The 26,184-nt window shown below is 44.5% G+C and overlaps 2 protein-coding genes across 4 annotated transcripts in view; one reads left to right on the top strand and one right to left on the bottom strand.

The window, feature by feature from the left end:
- Positions 1-26,184, top strand: part of CDC73 (cell division cycle 73) — a 159,451-nt gene that overhangs the window by 102,269 nt on the left and 30,998 nt on the right. The window contains exon 11 of the mRNA XM_040406873.1: positions 6,882-6,939. Within this exon, the coding sequence (XP_040262807.1) occupies positions 6,882-6,939 (58 nt within the window). The remainder of the gene's footprint in view (positions 1-6,881; positions 6,940-26,184) is intronic.
- LOC120978621 (beta-1,3-galactosyltransferase 2) lies at positions 1,670-9,946 on the bottom strand. 3 transcript variants are annotated; one of them, XM_040406877.1, is made up of 2 exons: positions 9,809-9,946; positions 1,670-3,236 (listed from the first exon to the last, which is right to left on the bottom strand). In XM_040406877.1, the coding sequence occupies exon 2, from the start codon at positions 3,095-3,097 to the stop codon at positions 1,832-1,834; it is 1,266 nt and encodes a 421-aa protein (XP_040262811.1). In that variant the 5' UTR covers positions 3,098-3,236; positions 9,809-9,946; the 3' UTR covers positions 1,670-1,831. The 3 variants fall into 3 exon arrangements, with proteins under 3 accessions (XP_040262811.1, XP_040262808.1, XP_040262809.1); XM_040406874.1 differs by lacking the exon at positions 9,809-9,946 and adding an exon at positions 5,087-5,689; XM_040406875.1 differs by lacking the exon at positions 9,809-9,946 and adding an exon at positions 5,474-5,689.

Below are 26,184 nucleotides of genomic sequence, written 5' to 3'. Positions count from 1 at the left end.
CAGCTCCTTGTAGCACTGCGGACATTGTGACCTGGAACAATGGTGGCCAAAGTGCTTAGAGGAGGAGACATCAGATTTGACTTTCAATTATCATTTGTTTTGTTGACCTAAAAAATATTGTGGAAATGGCTTTCTTCATCACCTCCCACCTCCTCGCTGTGTATTCTGCATATACATGAATAGCACTCGTCTGCAGGACTCGCATCATTATATAGGGAGATTAGCGGTCAATCCCTGCTTTCTGTCACTGACCAGAATCTCTTGCAATATGATACAGAATATGCCTGGAATTACTTATGAGCAGAGGATTTAGGTGATTTGTAGGGCTTCTAATGTCATTGTCTGCCCCTCGAAAAGCTCGCAGTCCGTGGAAATCACAGCCCACATGAGATGTTCATTCCTGCAGTAAACCCCCTCTTTCCTACCAGGGTGTGGGCATCCTGATCTGGACTGACCTCCTATGGGAAGACTTGGTCGGTGTCCTCTCCAGCATTGCCTTCTCACTAGATAACCGATTATTTACTGTCGGCTTTGAGATGTATAGCCTTGCAGGTTCATAGCCAAACAAGGACAGCACCTGCATGGCGTTTGTATGTGCTCCAAGTATTTGGGTGGGTTTCCTTCCACACTCCAGAGACCTGCTGATAGGGGACAGGGAGTGATGATGAGGTCTGTACATATGCACACATCTAGCAAGCGTCATTTATGTGGCAGCGTATACTTTAGCACAAACAGTTTTTTACTCTACTCACTAAAGCAGAATGGTTAAAGTGACAGGAGCACCAAGGGAAGTGCTCCGTGACTTCAGTGCTGTTGCAAGCTTAGGTGACCATGTGGAGGTTCTTGGGGTACAGGAGAACATTAGAACATGAAAGGAAAAAGCTCAGCCACTTGTCTCCATTAACACTTTATTCATTGAAAAGTAGTTTGCAGTTTAAGGTTGTCAGCATGTGTAGTATAATAATGAGACTGGTAATGTGCCCTCCACTGGAATACTTGTGCCGTGATACCCAGACACCAAACATGGGACATACAACTCATGCAGTGACATATGGCGTTTTGGTTCATTAGGATTAGAGATGACCGAATTTCAGATTTAGAAATTTGTGATTAGTTTACTCTTAAAAGGTGAATTGCGTTATGGATTCCGTTATCACTGATCATAACTCAATTCTATGACGGAATGCATAATGGAATGCCTTTAGAGGCACTCGGTTATTCATTCTGTCATAATAGAAGTCTATGGGCTACAAAACGGATCCGTCCCCTTTCTGTTATGCAGGGGAGTCATAGAATTGCATTATGGTCCGTGGTAACGGAATCCATAACGCAATTCACCTTTTACCAGTAAACGAATGGCAAACAAATTTCATAAGTGGAAATTGGCTCATCTCTAGTTAGGATGTGTAACCTCTAGCTCATTTTAGACTGCGCATTTGTCCAGGTATGAGCGTACTCTTATTACCCGCACAGTAAAAGGCACCTGCAGAAACAAAATGTACTAGAAGGAAGTGCAGATCTTTACTTTGACGCTTTTCCATTGTGGGCCATCTCTCCGATTGGCTTTTATTGGCACATAAAGTAGCAGCTGTACCACTAAAGTGTCCATGCATCTTATTGCACAGGTTAAGGACGTTTTTAGTAATGCGAGGTTTCGTTTTTTTTTTTAACCTGCTTTTTTAATTCCATACAGTTTTTTTCTATTCTTTTTGGAATAATAAAAAAATAATTTCTCATCCCATTTACAGCTCAAATAAGTTCACTGCCACTGCACATGCTTTTATATCTGGTAATGGACACATGAAATAGTCCATCATTTTTTTAGTCCTTTTTAGTGCATTTTACGATGCCGGTACCTACTGGCTTTTTCCTTGGCTGCATTGGCACAGGCGTTGTGCTTGTTCAGTTGTAAGTGATTCCAGTATTTGATCAGTTCACTAGGCTGGAACTGATGGGAGGTAATTAGGTGACTATATTTACAGCTAGAATAGGACACTCTCCAGTGATTGAATACAAACTCATTGGGCGGGGGTATAGGGTCAATACGCAGCTTGGCTAGACAGATGCCAACATACACGTCTTCTAAGTGTAACCGTCTAATACTTAAAGACACTTTAAATATTTTCTCTGCTAGGTCTCCAGAAAACACATAGCCAGTCCCAGAACAAAACACAGGGTAGCGCTCACTTGGGTACAGATCTGGTGACATGTACCATTTACTGTCTTTGTTACGGTTCGGTGCATAGCCTCTCATTAAATACCCTGTAAAGTAGTTGGCTCTTGGTGGTTGGTCAGGCTTCAGTAGTTTATGGATCAGATATTCTGTGTTCACAAACATGTCACTGTCTGTCTTCATGACATATGGCACATGTGGGCAATATGTTGCCACCCAGTTCATGCCCATCAGCGTCTTAATGGTTAGATTATAGTAAGTGTCTAAATACTCTTGTTGGATGATATCATGGTACTGCCTGCTTTCGTCCACAATAGCCTGTTCAATTAACCCATTTATCTTGGTGTGCAAACCCAAAAGAAAGAGTCTTACAATATGGATGCCGGCTGCCAGGCTCTCGTTCCCCCAGGTCTGTCTTATAGCCTGTCGAGCCTCAATTTGTCGGGGCTCTGCTGCTATGAGTAGTATGAGGAAGGGCGTTTTTCCTTGGCATTTTTCCGGCTCATTGATGATATATTTGTAATGGTACAAGTTTTGGTGGCCAAAGCCCTTTTCACTGTAAATGCTTCCATTGGTGCTCAAGGTGTTCTCCAAGCCGGTCACTCCTTGCAGTTGTGATTCCGTGTTACTTAAGTTGGACATTGTGTGGGGTCTTAGTGTTTGAGGCATCGTATCCTTCCAGATATTCCTTAGGGAGCTGTTGGTCTCGCTTTTTGTTGCTTTAAATCCTCGTATTGCATGAGTCACTGGATTTTCTTTCATTCCCGCTCTGCCGGTGAATGAATTGTGGTGATTAAAAAACAGGAACATGGCAAACAAGAACACCAGGGACAAGAGCCCAGTGAGATGGGTCCGAAAAAGAGAGCGCTTGCTATTCCAGCTCATCTTGGCAAGGCAGCAGTGACGTCTCCTCCACTGAAGCATGCTTTTCAAATCCTGATGCAGTTGTACTGCATCTGCTCCAGTTCCCGGTTTGTTAATCCACCCCCACCCGTCTGGCAGTATTTAGAATGTGGCGGCCTGCGGTCTTCACCATTGGTTTAACCATTTCCTAGACGAGAACCTATAGACAAAAAAAGCAAACTGTAATGAATAGGATACAGAACAGTAATATCCTTACCACCTCCTCTGGATGGAGGTTATTCTCCTGCACACTTCCTAATGCAGCTTCGTGACACAAAGTTAACCCTTATTACAATCAATTAGAGCTTAAGGGAAATGTTACTGTGATGGGTTCCACCTGAAAGTCTATTTGGGTACTGCCATCTAGTGTTTGTGGATGAAGTGCTATATAGTAGAAGAGGGTCTGCTGGGAGCTGTAATGTCTTGGTCACAGTATGCTGCTTAGCATGTGTTCTCTGATGGACATTTGTGTTCAAAATGTCAATGAGAAGATGCCGCTGTCAAAAGTAATTATTCCTTTTCAGTAATCAGACTTCAGTCTGCTTTCAATTACAATGCTTGTATCTGTTGTTTGTTTAGCCCTTACTGGATAAATAATTGGCGTTTTCTAATTTTCATTAGATTGGTATAAATGAATATTGGCCTTCCTTTTATCTGCCCTCGCCAAGTGTTAAACTAGTTGTTTAATGCATTGCGCTGATTTGTCCACTAGATGGCGCTGGAACCATAGGTCTAGAACACAGCACTGACTAAGGATGAATTCTGTTAACTAGCGTCTGAAATGAACTGCACTCTGTATAGGGGTCTGCAAACCACTTTACCCTGTGGATTACTGGTCCTGTTACAGGCCTGTAGAGGACCCATTGGTAGCTTGTATTTTCTAATCAAATCTTACTGCGTTCTAATCAGGACACTGTGGTAATTAAATGTACAGATGGATTAGTAAATTTCTCCTGAGTTTACCCAAAAATGTTGTGCAGTGAGCCTGGCGTATTGGTACTAGAAGGTCCTGTTGTTAAATGGCAAATGAATGATCAGCTAACTACATTTTATAAGTAATTTTATATAATAAATCTGTGCTTCCTTTATATAGTAGTAGTAACTGTGACGGCCTCTGTTTTTCTTCTAAACCCCCCTTCCCAGTATTCTGACGGCATTTTGCTTGGTGATTACAGTATACTTTTATTATATGTTGAATCCTATTGACTCTGCATGTACTGCCTTGTGTATGTAGCCTATTAATCAGTCATGTACATAAGTTATGTTTCAACTGAATGCTCAGATATTCTGACTTCCCAAATATTAATAGGCCAAATTGGCCAGTGTTACCCAATTTGCATTGCATCCTTGTATACATCGTCTTTTTACATATTTTTTAAAAAAAACTTTCATATATTTTCTGCAGCAAAATGTTGTATTCTGGCAGCGACCTGTTTAATCTGTGTCTTCAATATCCCTCCCGCGCCCGTAGGATTTTTGTACTGTAAAGCCTTTTTCATTACCAGCTAGCTGTGCCCAGGGCAAAGTAAGCACATTTTATATTGGCTACACTTGCATGATTTATTGTACCCTGGTAAGACGGAGGATTAATGCAATTTCTGCAGTGTGCTGCATGCAATATTTACACCACTGAGATGGAAAATCAGAAAATGACGGTAACGGTTATTTAATCAGTATGTGCTTTCATTATCCGCTCAGCAGTATATAATACACCCGTCCTGTTGGGCTAGAGATTCGCTGATTGCTCCAGTACAGGCTGAAGATTACTTTAGATAAGGATTAGATATGACCTACTTTGTAGGGGATTTACTTCCTCTAATATTGCAGAATTTCCCCTCTTCTCCCAGATTCCCAAATTAATATATTTGACAGAGGCTTGTCGTTTCATATCATCCCAAGTGTACATGTTAAATGCACAAGTCTTCTCTTCGGGTAACCTGTTCCCCACGTCAGGCCGTACAAATCTCTACCTAAAGATTAGAATTAGTGAGAAGGAATATGGTAACATACCTTTTGTTTTTATGACCCGGTTCACGCTGTTGGAATACACCTATTGAGAATAGTTTGGGCACGTAATCGTTTGAGGGGGGTAGAAATGGAACATGCGCACTTGCATCAAAAATCTCCCTTCTGTATACGTTTCTGCCGACTGACCGCCTGTACGCTGCTTGCCCCCTCTCCGGTCCCAGTCATAGGCATTGTGTATGTCCCTCCATCAGGAGAGCGCTCATATCCCCAGGAGATGGTCTGGCAGCTCCCCCTGCATTGAAAGCCTTCACATATCATTCCTTTTGTCCCTAATGCAGCGTTCAGCCATCTGTATCCATGCCAATGCCGACTGATCTCGGCAGCATTGAAGAAAAGGTCCAGTTGAATTAAATAGTGGCGAGGATTTACCTCCGGTCTTGTTGCTAGGCAGCTTGTGCAGAAGCCGGAGCTTGCAGGGGGAGGATGTGGTCTGGAGAATGGAGGCAGCTTCCTATGCTGCTGCTGCTGCCTCGCTCAGGCAGTGCTTTATATGTGGGCTTTGACAGATGCCGTCTTCTGACAGAGCAGAATTCAACGTCACAGCCTGGAGAAAGCTCACGTGACGCTTTGGAGGCAAGCAGCATCGATGCCTTCCACTCAGGGTGATTATTACTGAGACTGCTGGGATTCCTGACTATAGAATTCAGCGGTGATAGTGTATATTATGCATACATTTTTGTCACTTATATGGCGTTTACCATTTAATGAAATGCTGCCGGCGCCATCGTCCATTCCATGCTGCCGTACTGATGCTGGGGACAGTGCCGTCGGGCCGTGTGGCCTCTTGCTGGCAGTTTACTGCTGTTAATGCAGGTGACCACTAGAGTCAGGCTTGACTGAATTAAAACTTGTTTCATTGAATCCTGATCTGAGCAGTAATAGATTTCTTTTAAAAGCTCACTATTTTTTCCTTGCTGCATCAATCCATGTAAAGAGGCCCTTGCCTTGTCCCCTCTTGTCCTGGCACAACGCACTGGCGGAAGGCCAGTGGGTCACTACTGCGGCTTGTGATTGGCTGAGCAGGCATTTGCTGTATGTCAAGATGGGACCAGAAAGAGACCGGCAGCAGGGACACATTGGAATGGCAGGGGCCAGTGATATCATGATTATCACTATTTTTAATTATTTAACCCACTGCACTCCCCCCCCCCAACATTTTACTTGCTTGAAACCCCTTTACATTTTCAACTATTGAATTCACTTAAAGTAAACCATTCATGTAGACATGGCGTTGTTCTTGGCTATCTCTCCAGGCACATTAGTATGGATAGGGTTTCTGTAAACCACACAATGATTGTACTTACGATGTCCATCATGATGTGGGATACCGGAGGCTGCTGATATTAGTGTCCAGATGCATTCATCCAACAGATTTCAAATAAAATAAACCATCCTGGCATTGTGTGCTGGATCCTGGATAAATCTGCAAAAATGGAGTGCGGGTTTGTAAAAACCATTTAGTACCAATCCAGTGTGTGAACATGGCTGTAGGGATTACAGACTCTGCTTATAGCCCTTCTCTACCAGTGCATCTCATTTATAGAACTTCTTAGTTTGTAATTGTATCAACCAAAGGCTACCATATGACCTGCTGAAATCACATGGATATGAAATCTCTATACCAAAGCAGAAATCTGCCGATCACCAGTGTTTAGTTGGGAATTTCAGTACATTGCAGCAATGCTAATGGTATACTACACAAGAAAGGGATTTCATGGGGTTAGAATTGTGGAAAAATGTATTTTATTGTAAAGCAAAATCTCCATTTCTTTTATAGGAAGGTGCTTCAGCCAGGAAGACGCAGGCTCCGGCCGCACAGCCAGTGCCAAGACCAGGTAATTTAAGCAGAATTCTAATATCTGACTATTGGCCGGTTATCAGCCATTTCTGTGTAGACTACTGCGCAGGAGCCTTGTGTATGTGGAATATGCTTTCCAAGTCAGACCGGAGAATGTGGCTATAGTGAGCAGTTCAGCATTTAGTTAGTAAGCCATTTATTATCTGCATAGCAAAGATGATTTCACTCTTCTGCTCCAGAACACGTCCTATTTCCATCATGTAACAGGCCAGCATGTTTTACTGCTTTTACAGTAGGAGAACTGTTATGTATTGTTAAACCGTAGTGCAGTAGACACAGTACTTCTGTACCCAGTCATAGACTCTCCCATGGGGAAGGCGAACATGAGACCTCATGGGGCCTGTATATCCCCATAACAGGATTACCTTAACACAATGCGACCTCCGGCTTCCCGCTCCAAAGTGAATGTGCAGGTTCCGTTTATTGAGGAATTGAACAGATCATTGAATATATTACACTTGACGCCAGGGACGGTTTAGACAATACATAGGCTGTCAGGCTTGCGGTGAGGTCATAGGGCATTTTAATCTCCTCCTGAGCCTTGGCAGTGATATTGGAGCACTCTTCCTTGCACAGCGAGTGATTTTGAAGTTGGGTTAATGCAGGGATCTGCAGACTCTGGCACACCAGCTGTTCTGAAACTACAACTCCCAGAATCCTCCTTTTACTTCTGAGGGAGTTAAAAGTACAGCAGAGTAAGTTTGAATGTTGAGAGTTGTAGTTTCACAGCAGCTGGAGTGCCAGAGGTTGCTGATCCCTGGTATAATGGGTTGCTACTTCTGCTATTTACCAGTATTTAACTATAAGCACAGGACCAGTTCTGAAACTATTCAGACATTTCCTTCTCTAATAATGTTGCCTTAAAGGGGTATTTTGGTTAAATAATTCTTGAAAAACTCCATTAAGGCTGCAAGCTGTGACCCAAGCAGAAGCCATACCTGTACGAATAACCAGAGCTTCAATTTACCTTGCAATTCATTTGTCTAGCTCCTATGTGAGCCTGCAACACACCGAGCGTATCATGGCACCTGATCTTCCCTCACAAAACTTCAAAGACTACAATCCCCACAATCCCTAGCTTTCCTGCTGTGAGTCTTGATGTTTGATTGGCTGCCTGATATACAGTCCGGTCACGCCCCCTCTACTCAGTAATCAGCAGCACACTTACACTCCCTTTGTTCACAAGACATTTAGCTAGAGAATTGATAGCAATACACTGAGCATGCTCGACCTAACAAAGGCTCAGAATTACAGGTTGATGCCATGGTCATTTATGAGGAAATACAGTGGGCAGCACAGGAAGAAAACTACTTTTAGAACTACTGAACGGTAAATGTGTGAAATTTATATTGTATTAGGTAATTATTGATGATGAATTAGTCTAAAACATAAGTTATCTAACTGGAATACGGCTTTAAAGGGAACCGGTCACCGGGATTTTGGGTATAGAGCTGAGGACATGGGTTGCTAGATGGCCACTGGCACATCCGCAATACCCAGTCCCCATAGCTCGGTGTGCTTTTATTGTGTAAAAAAACTGATTTGATACATATGCAAATTACCTGAGATGAGTCAGAGCTTGAAAATATGACTCCTCTCTGGTCACACAAGTAAGATATGACTCCTATGTTAATCTGCATATGTATCAAATCGTTTTTTTTACACAATAAAATCCCGGTGACAGGTTCCCTTTAAGTGTCGCAAGCTAGATATTTTTCTATCAAATTAATCATTCAAAATTGCTATGCTCGGCACAGCAGAGTGCTCGGCCGAATACTGCGGGTGCTCGAGTACAATTTAATACAATGAAAGTCGATGGGAGACCCGAGCCTCAAACCAGGAACCCCCTGCTCTGAAGAAGAGAGGGTGTCTGGTTCACAAAAAAAGGTTAGAAATGTATGGAAACCGCATCAAAATGGTTTGGAAACAGCATTAAGAGGATAGCTGGATGTGTTTTGCACTCCTATTATCTACGACATACAATAGACAACCACACAAAGGGTATATGCCAAAAGCTAGGTATATGCAAGCCATCAATCTATTCATGAGACCAATGACAGGCTTAGTCAGCATACCTTAAAATGGCAGCCTTGTGCACTATTAGACATTGCAAACCAGCTCTCATCTGACTGAGAAGCCAGTAAGCCTCAAAGTTACTTCAGATCTGTTGGATGGCTTGGGTGGACCTGCGCACCTAGATCAATATCATTAGGGAAACGAGTTTTTTTTGTCTCCCTAATGATATTGTTCTAGGTGCGCAGGTCAACCCAAGCCGTCCAACAGATAGGAGGTAACTTTGAGGCTTACTGGCTCTGTCAGGTTAAATGTCTCATAGTGCACAAGGCTGCCATTGTAAGGTATGATGACTAAGCCTGTCATCTGGCTCATGAATAGATGGATGGCTTGTACATACCTGGCTTTTGGCATATAGCCTTTGTGTGGTTTTCTATTGTATGTCATAGATAATAGGAGTGCAAGACACATCCAGCTATCCTCTTAAAGCCGTTTCCAAACCATTTTGATGGGGTTTCAATCAATTTCTAACTTTTTTTTTTTTGTGAACAAGACACCCTCTTCTCTTCTGAGCAGGGGGGTGACTGGGGTTCTCCCATTGACTTCAATTGTGCTCGGGTGCTCGGTAGAACACACAAGCATACCGATGTGTTCTGCCAGAGCACACAAGCACTTTGGTGCTCTTCAACACTAATCATTACTTCCCTACTTGATGTAAAAGGTTGTGAGCCACCCAATTTTACCCTAGACACACTCCCATTAGAGCCACCAAAGCAAATAATCCAGTCGTTCTTTGCAAAACAGATTTGTCAACCCCTTTAACAAGCATTTACCTTTTATAGAGAGTGGTCTCCCATCCTGGACCCTCATCTTTTTGCGAGGGCAGCTACAAAGAGTTCCCCTCCCTCTTGAGCACCTTGTAAGCGTGCGGTGCACGTACCGTTCTACAGCAGAAGGCTGGGGGTTCTAGCAGTAGGAGGCTTGTTATAGACGTACTGTGTGAAGCAAATATCCCCCTCTAAATGGTTTTAAAGTCTTGCTTTTTGGGGACGGAGGCTTGTATTCTTTTCGACTTCTGATGCCCCTGACAAGTGAGTGTCTGTTTTGTAGACTGTGCATATTTTTAGCAGTGAATCATTACACTGAAATCTTTGAATAGAATGAGGCTTTGGATGGAAAAGAAGGGGATGATGAGCAGTGCGATAAAACAGTGAAATTAGAGCACTCTTTTAATAGAACTACAAGCTTGAAACAAAATCTTGTCTGGCCTTTTGAGTGAACTGTACTTAAGCTTAGGTCTAAATTTCTGCTGGGCTCCTTGACAGGTCTTTAAAGTGACAAGGGAGTGATTTAGTAATCTAATTGGAGTGACATTAGGTGGCTGTCGCAATAAGTTTTTTTTTTTTCTGTGTGTCGTGTCTCCCCCCTTTAAATTGTAGTTGGGGATTTGTTAGGAGGGGAAGCATGTGTATGACCAACAGATTCTCAGATTTAGGGTCCATTCACATGTCCGTAGTGTATTGCGCAATACACCCGCCCGGCCTTCCCGACTCCAATCAGGCAATCGGACTAACTCCTTGGATCAACGACCCCTCTCTAGTAGCTATAGCCTGTAATATTATTACACTCCAGAAATACATCCAGGCCCCTCTTGAACTCTTTTAGTGAACTCACCATCCCAACCTCCTCAGGCAGAGAGTTCCATAGTCTCACTGCTCTTACCGTAAAGAATCCTCTTCTATGTTTGTGTACAAACCTTCTTTCCTCCACACTCAGAGGATGTCCCCTCGTCACAGTCCTGGGGATAAATAGATGATGGGAGAGATCTCTATACTGATCCCTGATTTATTTTTACATAGTAATTAGATCTCCCCTCAGTCGTCTTTTTTTCTAAAGTGAATAACCCTAATTTTGATAATCTTTCATGGTACTATAGTCCACCCATTCCAGTTATTACTTTAGTTGCCCTCCTCTGAACACTCTCCAGCTCTGCTATGTCTGCCTTGTTCACAGGAGGCCAGAACTGTACACAGGACTCTGTGTGGGCTGACTAGTGATTTGTAAAGTGGTAGGACTATGTTCTCATCACGGGCATCTATGCCCCTTTTGATGCAACCCATTATCTTATTGGCATTGGCAGCAGCTGCCTGACACTGGTTTCTACAGCTTAGGCTACTTTTACACTTGCGTTCGGAGCGGATCCGTCTGGTGTCTGCACTGACGGATCCGCTCCTATAATGCAAACGCTTGCATTAGTTCAGAACGGATCCGTTTGCATAACTGTTTTTTTCAGATCTGATTTTTCACTTCGTGAAAACTCAGATCCGAATAGTATATTCTAACACAGAGGCGTTCCCATGGTGATAGGGACGCTTCAAGTTAGAATATACTAAAATAACTGTGTACATGACTGCCCCCCTGCTGCCTGGCAGCACCTGATCTCTTACAGGGGGCTGTGATCCGCACAATTAACCCCTCAGGTGCCGCACCTAAGGGGTTAATTGTGCGTATCATAACCCCATGTAAGAGATGCAGGTGCTGCCAGGCAGCAGGGGCCAACCCCCCCCCCCCCCCTTCCTCCCCAGTTTTAAATTCATTGGTGGCCAGTGCGGCCCCCCTCCCTCCCCTGTATTTAACTCAACTCATTGGTGGCCAGTGTGGCCTCCCCTCTCTCTCCCCCCACCCTAATTAAAATGACCCCCCCCCCCCATCATTGGTGGCAGCGGAGAGTTTAATCGCTGGGGCTCCGATTGGTTACCATGGCAGCCAAGACGCTATTGCAGTCTTGGCTGCCATGGTTACTTAGCAATTAGAAGCATTATACTTACCTGCGATGTCTGATCGGCCGGTCGCTCCTACTACTGGTAAGTGAAAGGTCTGTGCGGCGCATTGCCTATAGCACAAACCTTTCACTTGCCAGTAGGAGGAGCCACCGGTTGGTCACAGACATCACAGGTAAGTATAATGCTTCTAATTGCTAAGTCAGGGCTCGACAAATCCCAGGCGCCAGGTCGCCATGGCGACCAGGAATTTAGTCCTGGCGCTTGGGTATTTGTCAGCCCGTTTTCAAAGGTGCCCGGGCGATGGGTGCGGAGCTGCCGTTCTGTCCGGAGGCAGTACCGTGTGAAACAGCTCCGTCACAGCACACAATAGCAGAGACTCTGGCAGCAGGGAGGGGAGGGACTCGGGAGGAGTGTAATCTGATCCTAGAGTGGAAGCTGCTTCTGCCAGCCCCTCCCCTCCCCGCCCACCAACCAATCAGAGCTGAGGCAAGCACTAGCAGCTCTGAGTCCTCTGAGTCACTGACACAAGTACAGGGAGTCTAAGTAAGAAAGAATCGAATGAGTCACAGGTTAAGAATCTAAAGATCCTACAGTTAGTGACTCATTCGATTCTTTGAGTTAAAAGAACAGTCAGTCAGACTCTAGAACAGTTTACACTGAGGCTGTCGCTGATGCTTTTGCAGCAGTGATAAGATTAGGGACAGGAGCAGAGAGATGAGAGAAGTGACAGGACACAGTTTAGATTACAGTTTGAATTAACCCTTTAGGATCAAATTGGCTTCTCAAGGAGATCTATATGTTAAAGAGGACCTTTCACCGATTATTACCCTATGAACTAACTATACAGACATGTAGAGCGGCGCCCGGGGATCTCACTGCACTTACTATTATCCCCGGGCGCCGCTCCGTTCTCCTGCTATGCCCTCCGGTATCTCCGCTCTCTAAGTTATGGTAGGCGGAGTCTGCCCTTGTTCTTCTGTAGCGCTGGGCAATCGCATTGCAGAGCTCACAGCCTGGGAGAAAAGAACCTCCCAGGCTGTGAGCTCTGTGCTGCGATTGGCCAGCGCTAGAGCAGAACAAGGGCAGACTCCGCCTACCATAACTTAGTGACTGGAATCTCTGCCTACTATAACTTAGTGAGCGGAGATACCGGAGGGCATAGCGGGAGAACGGAGCGGCGCTCGGGGATAATAGTAAGTGCAGTGAGATCCCCGGGCGCCGCTCTACAGGTCTGTATACTTAGTTCATAGGGTAATAATCGGTGAAAGGTCCTCTTTAAAGGCATCCCTTCTGTCTCATTCAGTAGCTATAGAACTAAGGCTACTTTCACACTTGCGGCAGGATGGATGCGGCAGGCTGTTCACCCTGTCGGATCCGTCCTTCCGCTGTTTCGCCGGACCGCAGCTCTGTCTTCATTGACTATAATAGGGGCAGAGCTCTGGCGCAGCACGGCAGTGCATGGTGAAAGGCCGCCGGACTAAAAGTCCTGCATGTTCAACTTTTTAGTACGGCGGCCTCTCACCGCGAACTGCCATGCTGCGCCGGAGCTCCACCCCCGTCCCCATTATAGTCAATAGGGTCGGGGATGGAGCGGCAGTATATGTAACATGGTATACAGCATTATTGGGGGGGCTCTATGGAGAAGTGGGGGGGGGGGGGGGGGGGGGGGGGGCACTATGGGGGGCACCTACTAGGGGCTTTATGATGCGGCTCCGCCTGGCTCCTAACTTTTTTAGCTGGCTCCTAGATTCCAAGGAAATTTGTCAAGCCCTGTGCTAAGTAACCATGGCAGCCAAGACTGCAATAGCGTCTTGGCTGCCATGGTAACCGATCGGAGCCCCAGCGATTAAACTGGGACTCCGATCGGAACTCTCCGCTGCCACCAATGATGGGGGGGGGGGGGGGGGCGGTCATTTTAATTAAAGGGGGGGGGGAAAGGGGAGGCCGCACTGACCACCAATGAGTTAAATACAGGGGAGGGAGGGGGGCCGCACTGGCCACCAATGAGTTAAATACAGGGGAGGGGGGGTCTGGCCCCTGCTCCCTGGCAGCACCTAATCTCTTACAGGGGACTATGATACGCATAATTAACCCCTCAGGTGCGGCACCTGAGGGGTTAATTGTGCGGATCACAGCCCCCTGTAAGCGATCAGGTGCTGCCAGGCAGCAGGGGGCAGTTATTACACAGTTCTCAGTATATTCTAACTTGAAGCATCCCCCATCACTATGGGAACGCCTCTGTGTTAGAATATATTATATAATATATACCACGATCTAACTCAAATCTGATGGTATATTCTAACATAGAGGCGTTCCCATGGTGATGGGGATGCTTCAAGTTTAAAATATACCATCGGATTGGAGAAAACTCCGATCTGATGGTATATTAATAGGGACTCCTGACTTTACATTGAAAGTCAATGGGGGACGGATCCGTTTGCAATTGCACCATATTGTATCAATGTCAAACGGATCCGTCCCCATTGACTTGCATTCTAAGTCTGGACGGATCCGTTTGGCTCCGCACGGCCAGGCGGACACCAAAACGCTGCAAGCTGCGTTCGGGTGTCCGCCTGCTGAGTGGAACGGAGGCCTAACTGAAGCATTCTGAGCGGATCCGCATCCACTCGGAATGCATTGGGGCTGTACGGATCCGTTTGGGGCCGCTTGTGAGAGCCTTCAAACGGAACTCACAAGCGGAACCCCGAACGCAAGTGTGAAAGTAGCCTTAGTTTGCTTTTCACCAAAATTCCTAGATCCTTTATGTCAGTGTTACCCAGTGTTTTACCATTTAGTATGTACGGGTGACTTGCATTATTCCTTCCCATGTGCATAACCTTACATTTGTCAGTGTTAAACCTCATCTGCCACTTCTCTGCCCAAGCCTCCAGTCTATTCAGATCCCTCTGTAGTAGTATACTGTCCTCTTCAGTGTAAATTACTTTACACAGTTTATACCCCACTAGTGACGGTGGCCCAATCTGAGTGTGTACCGTTAATAACCACCCTCTGTTTTCTATCATTGAGCCAGTTACTTACCCACATACAGACGTTTTCTCCCAGTCTGAGCATTCTCATTTTATATACTAACCTTTTATGTGGTACAGTGTCAAATGCTTTGGAGAAGTCCAGATATACGACATCCATTGATTCGCCGCTGTCGAGTCTAGAACTTACCTCCTCATAGAAACTGGTTAAATTAGTTTGACATGACCGATCCCTCGTGAAGCCATGCTGATATGACGTTATTTGCTTATTTTCATTGAGGTACTCCAAGATAGGATCTCTTAGAAAACCTTCAAACCGTTTACCGACGACAGATGTTAAACTTACCGGCCTATAGTTTCCGGGCTCTGTTTTTTGGACCCTTTTTAGCATATTGGCACCCAAACAAAGATTGTGTGCATATGGCCGAAGGGGGAGATTTATCAACAGTGGTGCAGTTTTCCATCCGAATGCGGTGCGTATAGTGAACGCATAGAATCTGGACTGAATTCTCACCCATTTTCACTCATCTCTGCGTTCAGGAAAAATCACAGCATGTTCTATATTGTATGGTTTTCACGCAGCCCTGACTACATAGAAGTCAATGGGGGCTTGTGTGAAAAACGGAAGGCATCCGGATGCAATGCATTTTTCACTGATGTTTGCTAGGCGATCCAGGTTGTTCAGTTTTTCTTCACGCGTGTGAAAAATGCATCGAAATTGATTCAGCGTGGAAAGAGCTGAAACACCTGACTGCAGTTTGATCACCAGAATTTAACTGTATTTTGTGTCTTTTTGATGCTGTTTGTTAGTTTCCAGACCTGCATTTACAGCCTTCATACGGATCCAGGAATGCACCCATGTTACATTTGTGTGAAGTTTGTGGAACATAGAGTTAACACACATACAATTTGCTTTGGTATTTCTTTTCTACAGTAAATCTTCATTTTCTCAAGGCAGTCTCTCTATTAAGAACTCTTGACAAGTGCTAGGATTGCACAGTGAAGAATGTAACTGATATATATTCAGGCAAATTGCACAACATTTCAGCACTTCCTCTTGAATTGTTATAAGCAATATCCTCAGCTGCACTTTGTAATTGTGCTTTCTTACACTCTAGACTAAGCATAGGCACGCTCATGAAAATGTGATTGTGATTGCTGCAGGAAAATTCAGACTCCGCGTTGTCATTATAGCTAAATTGAACGAGATAAGAAGCATCTCGTAAATATTCAGTTTAATCCAGATGTGAACTGTCCGGATTGTGCCCCACGTATTTTCTACCATGTAGACCTGTTCCAAATGAGTGCCATTTACTGTTTTCAACTTTTGGTTTTCATTTAAAGATTCGCTGAGTTTTCGGAAAACTTTTCATATTGTCAATCTGAAAAAAATTTGCCCCTACACAAGACAGTCACCCAAAAAATAAATAAAACTATGGCTTTCAGAATGTGGAGACACTAAAGAATCATTTATTTTATTTATTTTTTTAAATGCTTTATGTAAAACTGAAACAACCAAAAAAAGTAGTCCTATTTGGTATTGTCACATCCATGACAACCTGCTCTAACCTGTCAGGTGAATGTTGTAAATAACAAAAAATAAAAACGGTGCCAAAACAGCTATTTCTTGTTACCTTACCTCACAAAAAGTGTAATATAGAGCAATTAAAATTCATATGTACCCTAAAATAGTACCAACAAAACTGCCAACCTATCCCGTAGTTTCCAAAATGGGGTAACTTTTTTGGAGTTTCTACTCTAGGGGTGCATCAGGGGGCTTCAAATGGGACATGGTGTCAAAAAAACAGTCCAGCAAAACTTGCCTTCTAAAAACCGTATTGGCATTCCTTTCCTTCTGCTTCCTGCCGTGTGCCCGTACAGCAGTTTACGACCACATATGGGGTGTTTCTGTAAACTACAGAATCGGGACCATAAATATTGAGTTTTGTTTGGCTGTTAACCCTTGCTTTGTAACTGGAATTTTTTTTAAATGGAAAATCTGCCAAAAAAAGTGAAATTTTGAAATGTTATCTCTTTTCCATTAATTCTTGTGGAACACCTAAAGGGTTAACAAAGTTTGTAAAATCAGTTTTGAACACCTTGAGGGTGTAGTTTCTAAAATGGGGTCATTTTTGGGTGGTTTCTATTATGTAAGCCTCACAAAGTGACTTCAGACCTAAACTGGTCCTGAAAAAGTGGGTTTTAGAAATTTTATGAAAGATTTCAAGATTTGCTTCTAAGCCTTCTAACATCCCCAAAAAAATAAAATGGCATTCACAAAATGATCCAAACATGAAGTAGACATATGGGGAATGTAAATTAATAACTATTTTTGGAGGTATTACTATGTATTATAGAAGTAGAGAAATTAAAATTTGGAAATTAGCTAATTTTTCCCAATTTTGGATATACACTGCTCAAAAAAAGGGAACACTTAAACAACACAATGTAACTCCAAGTCAATCACACTTCTGTGAAATCAAACTGTCCACTTAGGAAGCAACACTGAGTGACAATCAATTTCACATGCTGTTGTGCAAATGGGATAGACAACAGGGGGAAATTATAGGCAATTGGCAAGACACCCCCAATAAAGGAGTGGTTCTGGAGTGGTAACCACAGACCACTTCTCAGTTCCTATGCTTCCTGGCTGATGTTTTGGTCACTTTTGAATGCTGGTGGTGCTTTCACTCTAGTGGTAGCATGAGACGGAGTCTACAACCCACACAAGTGGCTCAGGTAGTGCAGCTTTTCCAGGATGGCACATCAATGCGAGCTGTGGCAAGAAGGTTTGCTGTGTCTGTCAGCGTAGTGTCCAGAGCATGGAGGCGCTACCAGGAGACAGGCCAGTACATCAGGAGACGTGGAGGAGGCCGTAGGAGGGCAACAACCCAGCAGCAGGACCGCAACCTCCGCCTTTGTGCAAGGAGGAACAGGAGGAGCACTGCCAGAGCCCTGCAAAATGACCTCCAGCAGGCCACAAATGTGCATGTGTCTGCTCAAATGGTCAGAAACAAACTCCATGAGGGTCATATGAGGGCCCGATGTCCACAGGTGGGGGTTGTGCTTACAGCCCAACACCGTGCAGGACGTTTGGCATTTACCAGAAAACACCAAGATTGGCAAATTCGCCACTGGCGCCCTGTACTCTTCACAGATGAAAGCAGGTTCATACTGAGCACATGTGACAGATGTGACAGAGTCTGGAGACGCCGTGGAGAACGTTCTGCTGCCTGAAACATCCTCCAGCATGACCGGTTTGGCATTGGGTCAGTAATGGTGTGGGGTGGCATTTCTTTGGAGGGCCGCACAGCCCTCCATGTGCTCGCCAGAGGTAGCCTGACTGCCATTAGGTACCGAGATGAGATCCTCAGACCCCTTCTGAGACCATATGCTGGTGCGGTTGGCCCTGGGTTCCTCCTAATGCAAGACAATGCTAGACCTCATGTGGTTGGAGTGTGTCAGCAGTTCCTGCAAGACGAAGGCATTGATGCTATGGACTGGCCCGCCCGTTCCCCAGACCTGACTCCAATTGAGCACATCTGGGACATCATGTCTCGCTCTATCCACCAACGTCACGTTGCACCACAGACTGTCCAGGAGTTGGCAGATGCTTTAGTCCAGGTCTGGGAGGAGATCCCTCAGGAGACCGTCAGCCACCTCATCAGGAGCATGCACAGGCATTGTAGGGAGGTCATACAGGCACGTGGAGGCCACACACACTACTGAGCCTCATTTTGACTTGTTTTAAGGACATTACATCAAAGTTGGATCAGCCTGTAGTGTGTTTTTCCACTTTAATTTTGTGTGACTCCAAATCCAGACCTCCATGGGTTAAAAATTTGATTTCCATTTTTTTTATTTTTGTGTGATTTTGTTGTCAGCACATTCAACTATGTAAAGAACAAAGTATTTCAGAAGAATTTTTAATTAACTCAGATCTAGGATGTGTTATTTTTGTGTTCCCTTTATTTTTTTGAGCAGTGTATATATGTATGTATGTATATATGTGTGTGTGTGTGTGTGTGTGTGTGTATATATATATATATATATAATATATATATATATATATATGTGTGTGTATTATATATATTTTTTTTTATTTTTTTTTACGCCATATTTACCAGTGTCATGAAGTACAATATGTGATGAAAAAACTATCCCAGAATGGCCTGGATAAGTAAAAGCGTTTTAAAGTGGGCCTGGTCCTTAAGGTGAAAATGAGCCCGGTCCATAAGGGGTTATAGATGGCGCCCGCTCCTGAGCGGAGTGGATTCCATAGCAGACACCCACGGCTAATGTCTGCAACCAGCAGTAATGCCGATCGCGGACATTTAACCCCTCAGATGCTGTGTTCAATCCGGACCACGGCATCTGAGCACGTGAAACACCGGAAGCACGCACTTCCGGTGATGCTCCAGCTCCCCGTGCGGCCATTGGAGGAGCCGGAGCTTGTTTGCGGCAGCCCTCGTTTTTGTGAATGACAGGAGGCTGCTGCATAGTATTGCCTATGGAGCCCTTGCCTGTAATAGGGCTCCATAGGAAACTAGCAATTTTCTTAGACTCCAATGCAAGTGCATTGGGGTCTATGAGAATAGCAATCTGACTACTTGTTACAGTTCCCTGCGGGAGCTATAAAAAAAAGTGTAAAAAAAAAAAAAAAAACCCATCAATTCAAACCAGCCCCCTTTTCCCAAAGAACTAAAATATTTTAAAAAAATACACATCATGGGTGTCGCCATGTGCGAAACGCCCATAGTGTATATAAAATATATTCCCCATACGGCCGTTTTTGGTCGCTTCATTTTCAAAAAAAATAAAAATTAATAAAAAGTGATCAAAAAGTCATACACACCCCAGAATGGTATCAATGAAAAGTTCAGATCGCCCCGCAAAATAAGCCCCCACACAGCTCCGTACACATAATTACAAAAAACTTATAGGGGTCAAAATATGGCGACGAAAAAAAATAACAGACCCCCCCCCCCCCACTTTTTTTATTTTATAACTATCAAAACGCAAGAAAAACTATACATATAAGGCAGGGGTGGCCAACCTTACAGACACAAAGAGCCCCAAAAAAAACATGACTACCAGGAGCCACAAGCTATACATTTACACGAGTCACTGTATTTTTCGCCCTAAAGATGCACCTAGGAATTAACAAAGAAAAGTAAGAGAAATTTATTTTCATCTTATCTGAGGTCTGATTTAAATGTTTTTTTTTCTTTTTCATTAGCAGAGAAAAAAAAGAACATATTTTCCATCATACCTCAGATTAGACTCCTAAATCAGACCTCCAAATCAGATCCCCAAAATAAGACCCCCAATGCTCTGATCAGACAACACAAATCAGACTACCAGTGTCAGACGCTCAGATCTCCCCCCCCCCCAATGCTCAGATCTCCCCCCCCCCCCCCAATGCTCAGAGATCTCCCCCCCCCCCCCAATGCTCAGATCTCCCCCCAATGCTCAGATCTCCCCCCCCAATGCTCAGATCTCCCCCCCCAATGCTCAGATCTCCCCCCCCCATATGCTCAGATCTCCCCCCCCATATGCTCAGATCTCCCCCCATATGCTCAGATCTCCCCCCCATATGCTCAGATCTCCCCCCCATATGCTCAGATCTCCCCCCCATATGCTCAGATCTCCCCCCCCATATGCTCAGATCTCCCCCCCATATGCTCAGATCTCCCCCCCATATGCTCAGATCTCCCCCCCATATGCTCAGATCTCCCCCCCATATGCTCAGATCTCCCCCCCCATATGCTCAGATCTCCCCCCCATATGCTCAGATCTCCCCCCCCCATATGCTCAGATCTCCCCCCCATATGCTCAGATCTCCCCCCCCATATGCTCAGATCTCCCCCCCCATATGCTCAGATCTCCCCCCCATATGCTCAGATCTCCCCCCCATATGCTCAGATCTCCCCCCCCATATGCTCAGATCTCCCCCCCCATATGCTCAGATCTCCCCCCCCCATATGCTCAGATCTCCCCCCCCATATGCTCAGATCTCCCCCCCCCCCCCCATATGCTCAGATCTCCCCCCCCCTTGCTCAGATCTCCCCCCCGCCATATTCAGATCTCCCCCCCCATATGCTCAGATCTGAACCCCCCCAATGCTCAGATCTGAACCCCCCCAATGCTCAGATCTGAACCCCCCCCCATAGGTGCAGATCTGAACCTCCCCCCCCCCCATAGGTGCAGATCTGAACCCCCCCCCCCCATAGGTGCAGATCTGAACCCCCCCCCCCCCATAGGTGCAGATCTGAACCCCCCCTCCCATAGGTGCAGATCTTTCCCCCATGCTCAGATCTGAGCATGGGGTGGAGAGTGAGCCATCCTGGCTCCACAGCTAGAGCCGCACTCAAGAGCTACAGGTTGGACACCCCTGATATAAGGTATCGCCGTATTCGTACTGACCTGTAGAATAAAAGTAACAGTGCGCACTGTCTCTCTCCCTCCTCCCCCCCCCCCTTCCTTTTTTAGGACGGCACTGTGTCAGATGTAATATACTGTGGCAGCGGCCCGATGGTTAATGAGTTAATGTGGGGAATATGCCCCCAACCCCAGCCCTCCTGTTTAGTATGGCCGTCTGTGAAAGCCCCCCCCCCCTCCCCCGTCAGGATCGCAGAGCTGTGCAAGTAGCCCCCGCCTTCCATTTAGGCTCGGGAGCAGAGAGCCCCTGCCTACGACTATCGCCCCAAAGACATGATTTATTTTCTAAAAATGCTTTTATTGTGTAAAATACCTAATATGCGCATTGAATTTTTTTTATCGCTGCATCCGTAATGACCTGCTCTATAAAAATATCATGTGATCTAACCTGTCTGGTGAATGTCGTGAAAAAATGTGCCAAAAAGCCATTTTCCAGGACGTTCGCCATGACAGCACCACATGGAGGATGTCTCCCTGCCCACTATTGGGACAGGAACAAAGAGAGGTTAAAAGCTCACACACACACGCGCACACACACCAGTGTTTTTTCCTGTCCCAATAATGGACGGGGACAGAACTGGCAGGGGTTGGATCGGGGGGCATGTTCCTCTCCTTCCCTCCCGGTAAGGTGCCAGGCTAAAACCCTCTAATCTGGGGGTCCCTTAGCTGTTTCCCCAGCCTCTCCGGTACCTGATGGCCAAGTGGCTGTAGAAAGGTAGGAGTCAAAGTAGGCCGCGGGCTGGGGAGGTGGTTGCTGTAACCCCGGTGGGGCTCTGGGCACCAGGCTTCCTCCTGCTAATTGACGGACGCCGGGACCGCATGGAAGACACGGTACGCACGAAGTGCAGAGCTTCTGACATCATTTACGGGGCCAAGGAAGGGCAGCTGGAAACTAGATGTCGGCGCCCATAATGGCTTCTCCGATATAACCTTGGCCGGTGAGGAGGATTGCGGCGTCCAGCATGGGGACGCTGGAGGCCTGGCTTTCCGGCCTCGTGTCCAATCCAGATGAGTCCCGGAAGGATGTGGAGGGGCATTGCGGCAACAGGAGGGTGAAGTGCCAGTGGTATTTAAACCTCGGGAGCTAGCATCAGGGACCTCACATTATGGATACCGCTGCTATCCGCAGAGCGCAATACCCAGAGCTTCCTGTGCAGGGAAATGTAAGTAAATTTCTTATCCGGTCCCTTTCTTTATCCCTTTGGGTATCTACTCTAAAAGACTGTCTGTCATGTCTTCCTAGGGGGAAAAAGAAACTACCCATAAGTTGTAACCTAAAAAAAAGCCTTATAGATGTGCTACATGCAACAAGAGGCTTCAAAATACACTAACCAACTATGCAATGATTGTATCAGTAAAATCTTAAAGGAGGAACAGCCGTCACTATTGACGGACCTAAGATCAATTATTAGAGAATAAGTGAAAGCGTCCGTTTCATCCTTCATGCCCTCTCCGGCGGGTAGTTGCACTCCTAGGGCCAAAAGACCAAGAGGGGACTTAGAATCCGTCTCAGATGATATAGAATTCCGATATGCTCAGTCGGATGAAGGGGAAGAGGAAGGGGACGAATTTATGCCCTCCACATCCTATTATGAGCAGCAGAAATATGGACTCTCTATCGGCCATTAGAGAAACTATGGACCTAGAAGAACAACAAAAAAGATCCATTCAGGATAAGTTGTTTGCAGGCTTAAGAGCAAAAATTCTTTCTTCCACCATGGCGTCAGATAATTTAAAACCCGTGGACGCTACAGATAATCCAGGAAGGCTGCAAAATAGATTTTTTTGGAAATTTCCCCACAAAAATATCTGATAACTTGTTATGGACAGAATGCAGTACAGCAAAACCTTGTAAGGGATCTTTCAAAAGTAAAACAACTAGGAGCAGTAGTTCATTTCCCAAAAGATCAGAAAGGCAAGGAGTTTTATTCGAGACTGTTTCTTATAAACCAAAAAAAAGATTCATTCAGGACCATAATAAACTTGAAACTCCTGAACAAATCAATAAAATACCGAAGCTTCAAGATGGAATCGATCAGATCTACTATATAACCTAATTCCACCAGGAGCTGTAATGTGCATCCTGGACCTAAAGGATGCATATTATCATGTGCCTATTCACCTAGACTACCAAAAATATTTAAGATTTGCAATAAAGGAGAATGGGGGAGTAAGTCATTATCAGTTCCAATGCCTTCCATTTGGGATATCCTCAGCCCCACAGGTATTCACAAAGTTGATAATAGAAATTGTTGTTTTCTTAAGGAGCAAAGAGATAAAAATTGTGCCATATCTGGACGACTTTCTTCTGATTACAGATTCAATTCAGATGCTGGTCGACCAGACCCAGAGTACTATTACCCTCCTACAGAGATTAGGTTGGATCCTGAACCTAGAAAAATCAAACCTATTTCCAGACACCAGGAAGATCTTTTTAGGAACCGTACTAGATTCCAGGTTGCAGAAATCCTTCCTTCCAGAAAACAGACGGATGAGCCTATTAGAAAAAGTTGCGACCTTACAAAAGAAATCAGTATGTACAATAAGGGAAGCGATGAGCATCTTGGGTTTGATGACAGCCTGTATCATGACTATCCCATGGAGTCAGTTCCACTCGAACGTTACAAAAGATGATTCTATCGGTCTGGGATGGAAACCAACAATCATTGAATAAAAAAATTTACAGAAAAGACAAAGCTTGAGAATCTGGAATGGTGGAAAAATGCGGAGAATCTCTCAAGAGGGACTCCCTGGAACCTAAGTCCCTATATCGTGGTAACAGATGCCAGTCAGTAGAGATGGGGAGCCAAAATGGGACAACATTACTTCCAAGGGATTTGGAATCAAGAAACAAAAAAAAAAAAATCCTTGAACTTTCGGGAGCTCCAAGCAGTGTGGGAAACGCTGAGGCAGAGCCAGGATCTTTTGTGTGGTCACCACATAAGAATTGTATCCTACAACATGTCAACAGTAGGTTTCTTTAGGCATCAAGGGGGAACGAGATTCCCTCTTCTTCAAGCGCTTTCCCACCAAATCTTTTCCTGGGCAGAAAATAATGTCTTATCAATCTCGGCAGTCCATCTCAAGGGATCACAAAATCACTCGGCAGATTTTCTGTGCAGACACTACCTGGACCCGAGCAAATGGTCTCTGAACAAACAAGTTTTCAACGAGTTAATGAAGGTATTGGGATATCCCGAAATAGACCTTTTCGCTACAAAAGGGAATGTGCAGGTAGATTCCTTCTCCCTAAATCTGAGTGATCATCCAGATAGGGTAGATGCCTTATCTCAAAAATGGGTAATGAAGCTGGCATACGCCTTTCCTTCCGTTTCCCCTAAAACCAGCAGTCCTAAGGAAAATCAGGATGGAGTCAACAAAAGCAATTTTAGTGGCCCAATTCTGACCAAAACAATCATGGTTTCCAGTCCTAATCTCCATGGCTACAGAACATCCAATAAGACCAGACCTTCTTTCTCAAGGCCCGATCTGGTATCCGGAACAAAACAGACTAAGATTGACAGCATGGATCCTGAAAGCGATTCAAGATTACAGTAATTTTGAGAGGGGGTTATATGAACTCTTCTAAAAAGCCATAAATGGGTAAACTCAGCTATCTACAACAAAATATGGAGGAAATTTTACTCCTGGGTGGTATAAAAAAAAATAGAAATCCTCTGCTCCCGAAGTTGGCAGAAATATTGAATTTTTTACAGGAGGGGTTTGATAAGGGTCTTAAATCTATCACCCCTGAAGGTTCAGATAGCAGCCTTAAGCTGGTTCTTAGATTATTCCCTGGCAGAGAATAGATTTATAAAAGAAACAACAAGAATTAGACCAACTCTAAAATCAACTGTTCCTCCTTGGGATTTATTTTTTCTATTTTTTACTTTCTATATGTTTTTAGATATTTCTTGTTATATGCATATTTTTTAAACTTGGGTATAAAGAAAATGGGGAGAATAAACCGTTATTTATTTAAACACCACTTGTCTGTCCTCTACTTGTTTACCAGATGTGTGCCAGTCTACCAATAATACTGAGATGAACATTTGGTACAATTTTGGGGCACATGAATTTTCTACAGAATGGAAAGTGAGAAATAGATTTGCTGATTACAGGTTGTAGCATACTGTAAGACTCACCATGCTGTGGATTGGAATGAAATCTTACTACCAAGTCAAGGTTTGATTTAATTAAAGCGCAAAAAACTATAAAAATGGATTACTGTAATTCTACTGAATTACAGAATCAAGTTAACTTTCAGTTCTACATCATATGGAACACTATAAAAACAAAGCCCATAAAACTGTTGGAATTGTGTTATTTTATTTTTTTTTTTCAATTCCACCTCATTTAGAATTTTTAAAAGCATCTCACTACATTGCATGCAATATAAAATGATGCTGTTTTGAAAGTACTACTTGTCCTGCAGAAAAAACTGCCGTTATACTACTGTGAAAACAGAAAAATAAAAAAGTAAAAAAATGAAGTAAAACATTTAAATGGGGGGGGGGGGGGGAGAATGGCTGTGTACTTAAGGGGTTAAACCCCCACCACACCATGTGGGACCTGTTAAAGGAACTATACTCAAAGGGGTTGTCACTTCAACTAATGGCATTTATCATGTAGACAAAGTAAATAGAAGGCACTTACAAATGTATTGTGATTGTCCATATTGCTTCCCATGGCCACCTGATTAATTTTTTCATTACATTATACACTGCCATGGGTTACGGCCACCACTGTTGTGCAGATACAAGGTGGCTAGGATGGGAGCTGCTGTGGATGTGTGCTTATGTACACCTCCACAGTCCCGGCCACTAGAGAGGCCGGCCCTTTTTACTACAGTGTGCAAACACGGTGACCACTGCTGGATTGTAGGGTGGTCGTAACCCCTTGAATTGAGCAGTGTATAATGCAATGGAAAAATGAATCAAGCCATCAAAGGAAGCAATATGGACAATCACAATCCATTAGTAATTTTGTCTACTTGAA

This window comes from Bufo bufo, chromosome 9, assembly GCF_905171765.1.
Source record: "Bufo bufo chromosome 9, aBufBuf1.1, whole genome shotgun sequence".
NCBI lineage: Eukaryota > Metazoa > Chordata > Amphibia > Anura > Bufonidae > Bufo > Bufo bufo.
Note: the sequence above shows the minus strand (reverse complement) of the source record. Positions and strands in the feature narration are given on the sequence as shown.